Here is an 8491-nt window from a genome sequence, read left to right as displayed (position 1 = left end):
GCAGCCTGCCCCGCCGCCGCCGACCTGGCCGCCTGGCAGATGTGGTACGAGGAGAGCCTGGACGGGCGGCTGGCGCCGCAGGGCCGGCGCGACATGGAGCACCTGGCCCGCCGCTTGGCCGCCCGCTTCCCCGCTCTCTTCGCCGCCCGCCGCCGCCTGGAGCTAGCCAGCAGCTCCAAGCACCGCTGCCTGCAGAGCAGCGCCGCGTTCCGCCGCGGGCTCGGGCCTTCCCTCAGCCTCGGCAGCGACGGTAAGCCCGGGCCGCTCACCCGTCCGCACCCCCAGCCCTCCCTGAGGGGCCGAGGGAAGCCGTGAGGCCAGTCCCGCATCCCCCATCCCCAGGCTGAGGGCGACCCTGCACTCCGCGTCCCCCCCCGCCGCCGTAGGGAAACCGCTGCGGGGGGGGGGGACACTGTCCCCGGGAGGGTGGCTGGGCGACCGCGTCCCGGTACCGCTAGGGACGGCGGCGCTTCCCCTGACTGCGTCCTTGAAGCCTGCGTTTGCTTTCAGAGGTGGAGGTGGAAGTTAATGACTCCTTGATGCGGTTTTTTGATCACTGCGCCAAGTTTGTAGCCTTGGTGGAAGAGAACGACACGGCGATGTGCCAGGTGAATGCCTTCAAAGAGGGGCCGGAGATGAGGAAGGTCTTGGAGAAGGTGGCGAGTGCCTTGTGTTTGCCGGTGGAGGAGCTAAACGCAGGTGAGGAATGCCTGTTACGGGTGGCTTCGGCTCCCAGCCTGGCTGAGAACAACTCCCAAGACGTGTAGTTATGCAGAGTAGGTAATTTAAAATATGCTGTGAATTGGAGACACAGTCTGTAATTAAATGTATGGGGCTGTAAACATACATTGGTGTTGCAGTAGCGAATGCTTGTTAGTCAGTGGTCAGAAGAAAAAGACGTTTGAAAATATCTTTCTTGTAGATTAAATCAACCTCACCTTTCTTTAGAGGGATGTCAGTGTTATTCTTTTAATTCTGCTTTGTCGAGCAGGTGTAGCTTTTGTACAACCTGTTACAATTCATAGGTACAAACAACCTCAGGAAAAGGTGGACCTGTATGTCTGTCTTGTAACTTCACGTGTCCAGAATAGAAGTGCTAGGTTTCCCTGTGTGGTCAAGTGGTGGGGGAGCCACCCACAATAGGTGTTGCTGTTGTTTCCAGCATGTCCCTAAAGCCACAATCCCAAAGTTGCAGCACGCTGCTGTTCAAACTCGGCCGCTAATGTGGAGGGTGAGTAGTGGTAGTCAAAGAATGGTCTGTGTTGAACACACACACCTTCCCTGCATTGACTCTTCTGTTCTTTGTGGTGATGAGGATGCACTGGCAGTTGACACCTATAGCATGTCACATCAGCAGACGTGCAACGTTTGATGTGAAATGCTCTTGTTTTCCCCCTCATAGCAACGTAATGTGAAAAGCGTGCAGTCAGAAATTTGGATTCTGCAAAATAGTTACATTGAAAACTGCTTTTTTTTGGTGCTTGGCCTTTGGACTGGTGATTATTTATTGGATTACATTGCTTGCATTGCTAAATTGCAATTACACTTCACTTTTTTTAGAGGCAAGTTGAGAGAAAGTTGGTACTTGTGTAGCAGTGGTTTATCTTGCTTGTTTGTTGGACTTATTGCAGATCTTGTTCAAGTGGCTTTTCTCACCTGTTCATACGAGTTGGCTATAAAAAATGTGACCTCCCCATGGTGTTCACTCTTCAGTGAAGAAGATGCCAAGGTACGTGCTAAATGGGAGAGATTTGAGTAGCCTTCAAAAGATGCCTTAGTGTTCAGATATAACTCTTTGCACAGTCAGAAGTGGTAAGCCCTGCGCCCCTTATTCTTCAACATAATGAAGCACTTCTTTGGTCTCCAAAGAGCTCTGAATTAATCAAGCGGCAAGACTGAAATACCCTTCATTATTCAGGCTTAAGTACTGGTGCAGTCTTGATTTGTCCTGATTAAAATTGTCTTTTCCTATTGTGCTTAATTCATATAATGCTTTTATTTCTGTAACATCAGAAATGCTCTGGACAGCTTTGTTTTGTATATGGTAATCATATGGTAAAATGCCGTGATTCCAGAGGACATCAGATGAGGTCTTCTAGGTCCTCCAAGAGTCTTTTGGGGGACTTTGGGGGTTTTGGGGACTCTCAGATCTCTAAACCTAATGCCTGTTAATAAAACTAGTAGCACCCAGATAAATGTGATTTATGTTGGTTCCTCTTCTTTCAAAAAGTGCCTTATGTAGCCTTTAATGTTCAGTAAGCCCCCCCCCCCCCGAGGCTCTTAAGGAAACTTAGCACCCCTGGGAAAGAGGGGAGACCTCTACATAGATAGCTGGTTTGCTAAAGGGTAGGGAATGGAGTTAGGAGTAAAGGCTCTCCTCTCAAAGAAGAGCAGGATCACCATGGACTTCTGAGACCTGTGCTGTTCAATATATTTATCAGTAACTTACCAGTGAGGTGGGAAAGCTTCCTGATTATATGGAGTTACTTGGGATAGTAAGAATATGGGTTGTTTGAGAGGCTTTGCAGGGGGACCGTGTGAGGGTGAATCACACAGCAGTACAACAGCAGGTGGTGTTCACTGTGAAGCGGTGTGTATGTGGTAAGAAGTTGAAACTTCGTATGAGGTGGCCCTCTCTCAGATCCATTGTGCCACTGTGAAATGAAATTTTGATGGTATTGATCCATGAAAATGTTGGCTCAGCTACAGTAAAATTAATGAACAAAAATTTAAAAAAACAACTTTAATGCTAGGAATTGTAAGCAAAGGAACAGAGAACAAGGAGAGCATCGTGTGCCCTTACATTAATCCAAGGCACAGTTCTGTGTTTTTGAGCTGTGTGCACGTCTCTAGAATGTAGAAATAGACAAACTCAGTTAAAGAATACGGGATTGCTTCCATCTGAAGAATGATTAACTAAGCTAAGGATCTTTGCCCTTCATAAAGCAAAATGACAAATGCTAAAAAAAGCGGTGGATAGTAATTGTCTTGTCAGGTGTAGTACCTAATGGCTACCAAATGAATCTAGCAGCAGGCAGGTTCACAACAGACTGGGTTTATAACACAGTATGTAGCCAAGCTCCGGGCTACTATTAAGGCTAAAACTTGGTATGTTCAAAGGGGAAATTGGGTTATTGTGGGAGAGAATCCACTGAAGTCTATTAAATTTGTAGAAAACCCACCTTAGGGCTCAAAGCCCTGGGCTGAAAACTACTAGAGTCTGGAGAAGCATGCCTGCTGTTTTTCCTAGGCCTGACTTGAGCGTGATCAGAGACAGGATGCTGAATTTGGCGGCCCTTTAGTCTGATCTGTTGTGTCTGGTTTTATGCTGAAGTGGTTTCAACTGGAGCCTTGACTTTTGGGGTTGGGGGTTTTTTTGTGTGTGTGCGTCAAAGCATCGTTTATTTCATGCAGTGTCTGGTAGCATCATTGCTCCAGGTCATGGGGTTTTTATTTTCCCTTAGTGCAATAATAAAAACTTGTGAACTCTGTAACTTTAGGTACTGGAATACCTGAATGACCTGAAGCAATACTGGAAGAGAGGATATGGCTATGACATCAATAGTCGCTCCAGCTGCATTTTATTCCAAGATATCTTCCAGCATTTGGACAAAGCGGTGGAAGAGAGCAAAAGGTAAATAAAGGCTTTTGTGCTTTGGCTACAAGCTTTCTGTGGTCAATCCCGAGTTGGATTTAATGTGAATAGCAGTTTACTTCCAAACAAAACAATGTTAGGAGAGTTTGAGCTAGGAGAATTTTAATGGAGAAAATAAAATTTTTAATAGAGTAGTATTACTGTAAAGAATTTTTTTTTTTAAATTTTATTCTATTGATGCTCTTGTGCCCAGCTAATGTATTTCCATCTTCTAACTTACTGATCCACACAGACCTTCAAGGGACAGCCAGGGTGCTGTGTCTGAGAATGATGTTCTCTTCCTGTAGTTTGAGAAGAGGCCATTGAGTTAAAACAATGAGATTTTTGTTTAAAATGTCCTTGTTAAAATCATTTGTGGTGAAAATGGAAGACTGTGGGTTGAAAGCATCCCCATGATATGTTCTGTTATCTGGTTACTTAAGCACTTCAGTGTGGCAGTCTTTCTTTCTACATGTGTTTGATTTGAGTCTCCTGCATTATTAAAGCTTTCTGTTCAGATTAAAGGTGTTGAAATGTAATTATGGAAAAATAATTATTACAGATCAGTCCACTTACTGATTCTAGACCAGAACAGGCTGTCGCAGGATCCAAGAAGCTGGAGCTGTAACAGAAAACCAGCATTGTAACAAACCCACTTTGTTGTAACTAGGGAAGGGCAGACTTCAGGCAATATACTCGGTGCCCTGCAAGAACGGGAGAAAGACACTTCTGTCCTGAAGTCATTGTAAATGCCTTGATTTGTTGCATGAATCCAAAGTCCATAGTTCAGCTGGCCAGTCCGAGAACTCTGTCTAGGATATTTGGTTTGCCATCCTTATTCTTTTACAGCAAAGCTGTAGTTTGGGAACAACACTAGCTGTAGGAAGATATTAGACCTTACAAGTAACTGTTAGTAGACTTGAAGATACAATAACCAGGTGTCTTCAAAGGATGGTGGTCTGAAAGTGGTTTGTCTTCTCTCTGTTGCCATGATTTAATAAGAGTCGTTTTGTGTCAGTGGAAGAACAACAGCAGTGGTACTCCATCCGCTGAGTCGTGCAGTCCTCAAAACTGCCTTTGTAGTGTCATGGGTATAACCATCCCTATACTTCATTAAAAATTAGAGATGAGACACCTGTGCTATTTTTGTGTGTTATGCCTATGAGCTGGAATCAGTCAGCAGTTGTGATTCAGTATCTATTTGGTGTTGATCTTCTCTCATGTGGATTAGTATGATGGACAGAAATAAAATAGGAACAAAACTGGTATTTGTTGTGGTGTGGAGAAAACAAGGGCTTCAGTTACAGGTTGGAATGTTTGTGTCACAGAATTACCTGCATTTGCTTTCATGTGCTGGTAATACTTTTTTTTTTTTTTTGAGAGAGCTGCTTTAGGCTTAAATGCAGTGTATTCATATTAGAATTTACAACCTGTGTCCATGTTCCTCATGCAAACTGAGGAATTACGAATTCATAGTTAGTGATCAGTCACATGAACTAATACCTCAGCAGGTGAGTGTGGAGATGTTTGTAAAAGTACACAACATCAAGGATATGATAGTAAGATTGTATAAATATTGTGCTGTCAAGTACTTAATAGAAACCAATTTATACGTAACTTTAACTTGCAACCAGCAAATTCAGCTTTGGTGTTGATATGTAAACATTAGTTACATGTGGTGGATGTTCTTGCATTCCTAGCATCCTCAGGACTTTTATTTCTATATTCAATGTATTAAAGGTCTACCTAACACCCAGCAGAATGATGATAATGGCTTTGCTCTTTCAGAAAGAAGAGCCTGAGTCATGGATATGTGAGGCTGGCTATATGTATTTTTTACATAATAACCTGTTGGAAGACCTTTTTTCTTTTTTTCCTTCTAGTTGGCAGACTGAAATTAGAAGTAGCATTCACATTTTGGGTTGGAGGAACGATCCATAAAGTTGACTGTAAGTGTTTTAGAGAAGACAGCAAAGAAACTTTGTTCCTTTAAGAGCGTGCTGACTGGGGATTCAAGCTGGACTTTAACAGTGGTAGAAGAACTGTGTGTTAAGTCAGTTGAAGCATAATTCTCAAACAGTCAGTTGGCTTTTTTGCTGTCCTTTAGTGTGTGATGTAGAGACCCCATGCTCATCACTGGAGCTCTGAGTGACACAGGAATGTTGAGGTCATGTTTAATACATGACAGGGTTCCTTTCATCTAAAGGGGAGTTATCGCTAGGTAAACAGTACAAGTACTATTTATCTTAATTACTTTTGGGATTCACCTGGAAAATCAGGTTGATGTGTCTGTTTTTAAGAGTGTCAGCCTAGTATGCAAGAAGGTAAATGCATTGAAAATTTGCCTTTGATATGTACATGTATGTAGACTTTCCTAACACTTGCACCCAGATTGGTGCCTTGGTCCTGCTCTAATGATTGTGTGAGCTCAGGGAAGGGGGCTGTACAGGGTTGGAAGTGAAAGCCAAGGACAGGAGCATACAGGACCGCCGCATTGCAAGGCAGTGGTGGTCAGGGGCCTTTCTGAATCATACCTGTGCTGTGCACCAGCCAGCATAAAGGGAACATCTCTGTTCATTTTGCCATGAACGGGTTAAAACTTGGCAGTTGCAAACATGAGATAAGTTTGACTTTGGGGAGGAGCTGCTGTGAATGTAAATGTGGGCTGAAGGAAACTGGTGACAGTGACTCCTCTACAGCCAAGCTGGCTTAATTAAGAAATTGTGCTGTCAAATGATTGCTCTAGTGTCTGGAAATCTAAGGCTTGTGTGGGAGTCGGTGGTACCTCTGGTTTTGGTAGTGGTGGAGTCAAAGTAGTGGTTATGGTAGATCACAGTTTAAATAAACTTCTTCACTCCATGCTTTCTTCAGCTTACTAGAGAGCTAAGTGAAAAATACATTAGGGCACAGATCATTAACATGTGACTAAACAGATTGCCAAGCATGCTGCTGTGATTGCCTCTGTCATGTGCTGTGTCTGTCTCTACAAACAAAGTAAGAACTGGGAATGAGAAGATCAGGAAGAAGTGCAGATTAACAGAGAAACAGACAAGCAAGGCCCTTAAGACCCTTTTGTCCTTCTGAAATCTGAAAAATAACTTCTAAATGTAGCTTGTCTCATGTAAGGAGAGTGATCAATTTTGTTTCCTTTTAGTGTAATTTACTCTTTGAACAGTGACAGCCTTCCAGTCCTTAAATTATATGCACTAGTTGCAGCTGTGTGTCTCAACAGTGTATGATATCCCTGTAAGTTTAATAATAATTAAAAAAAAAAGCCGTAGTTGAAAAAAATCTTTATCTCTGCTTCTGATTTGCTGAGAGCTAGATGAGCAGTCCCTAAGTTACAAGGTGGAGCAGGCTCCTTGGGGAAGAGCAGGTGCCTGAGGCAGAGCACTGAAGGACCGAGATAACTTCATCCTGTCTTTCAGCTTTGACTGCAGAAGTTCAGCTGCGGTCTCTGGGGTTCTTGTGTTGTATTGCCACCATAGAGGGAAGCAGGTAGTGAGTGTAAAGGATCAGGACCCTAAAAATCTTGCAAAATTCAAAGCTGGGTGAGCAGTCTGTTTAGTCTGCATCATCCTAAATGGGAACTGGAAGCTTCCAAAGTGCATTGCCTTGCACAAAAGGAGCATGCCACTCCGTCCCACAACGTAAGGTGGCAGTCTTAAAGCACTGAAGACTTGAGTGTAATCTGAATCGGGTAACCCAGTGCATTTAAGAATATGTGGAAATCTGCCACTGCCGATGTATTGGAACAGCTTGTGTCTCTGCTGATCTAGAAAGTAGAGGTGCAACTAATGCTTTTTCATCTAGGGAGAGAGACTTACCCCAGATTCTGTGGCAATATGAGAGTACAAATGAAAACAAGAAACTGTACCAAAAAAAAAACAACCAACCAATGCCTGTGTTAATAACAGTAGAAATGTTTGGTTGTGCATATGTGTGCATGAGTGTCTTTTTTTATGGTATTGTGCAACTTCGGGGCAACAGGTTAAATAGTTTTGCAGCAGTTCATTACTCAGAAAATGAACCTTTGTGATGATGAAATGTCTCTTAGTGGAATGTTGTTTCAATTTAGCAATGTTTAACATTGATTTGTAACTGGCTGGTTGCTTTAAAAAATTTAAGAACAACAAAATTAATTCCAGGCATTCTCTTTGCTTCAAGTTCTCCTTTCTTTCTGAAAAGCTTAGATTGGGCTATCCAAAAGTAGAAAGGGGATGTATTGGTTTTATGTGGCAAGGTTTTGGTAGTGGGGGGGGTTACAGGGGTGGCTCCTGTAAGAAGCTGCTGGAAGCTTCCCCTGTGTTCGAGAGAGAGCGAGCCCATACCAGCTGGCTCTAAGACGGACCCACCGCCGGCCAAGGCCGAGCCAATCAGTGATAGTGGTAACGCCTCTGTGATAACACTTTTAAGAAGGAAAAAAAAGTTGGGACGCGGAAAACAGCCACCGGAGAGAGGAGTGAGAACATGTAAGAGAAACAAGCCTGCGGACACCAAGGTCAGTGCAGAAGGAGGGGGAGGAGATGCTCCAGGCGCCGGAGCGAAGATTCCCCTCCAGCCCGTGGTGAAGACCGTGGTGAGGCAGGCTGTCCCCCTGCAGTCCAGGGAGGTCCACGGTGGGGCAGATCTCCCCCTGCAGCCTGGGGAGGACCCCACGCCGGAGCAGGGGGGTTCCCGAAGGAGGCTGTGACCCCGTGGGAACCCTGCGCTGGAGCAGGTTCCTGGCAGGACCTGCGGATCTGTGGAGAGAGGAGCCCACGGAGCAGGTTTTCTGGCAGGACTTGTGACCCCGTGGGGGAACCACGCTGGAGCAGTCTGTGGCTGAAGGACTGCACACCGTGGAAAGGACCCAGG

General features: G+C 44.6%; 1 protein-coding gene across 1 annotated transcript in view; it reads left to right on the top strand.

The window, feature by feature from the left end:
* The window catches only part of MINPP1 (multiple inositol-polyphosphate phosphatase 1), a 21134-nt gene that overhangs the window by 197 nt on the left and 12446 nt on the right, over positions 1 to 8491 (top strand). Inside the window, exons 2-5 of the mRNA XM_010565949.1 lie at positions 12 to 250; positions 511 to 699; positions 1632 to 1729; positions 3501 to 3634. Of these exons, the coding sequence (XP_010564251.1) occupies positions 12 to 250; positions 511 to 699; positions 1632 to 1729; positions 3501 to 3634 (660 nt within the window). The remainder of the gene's footprint in view (positions 1 to 11; positions 251 to 510; positions 700 to 1631; positions 1730 to 3500; positions 3635 to 8491) is intronic.

This window comes from Haliaeetus leucocephalus, unplaced genomic scaffold (genome assembly GCF_000737465.1).
Source record: "Haliaeetus leucocephalus isolate CR32 unplaced genomic scaffold, Haliaeetus_leucocephalus-4.0 Scaffold198, whole genome shotgun sequence".
Classification (NCBI taxonomy): domain Eukaryota; kingdom Metazoa; phylum Chordata; class Aves; order Accipitriformes; family Accipitridae; genus Haliaeetus; species Haliaeetus leucocephalus.
Note: the sequence above shows the minus strand (reverse complement) of the source record. Positions and strands in the feature narration are given on the sequence as shown.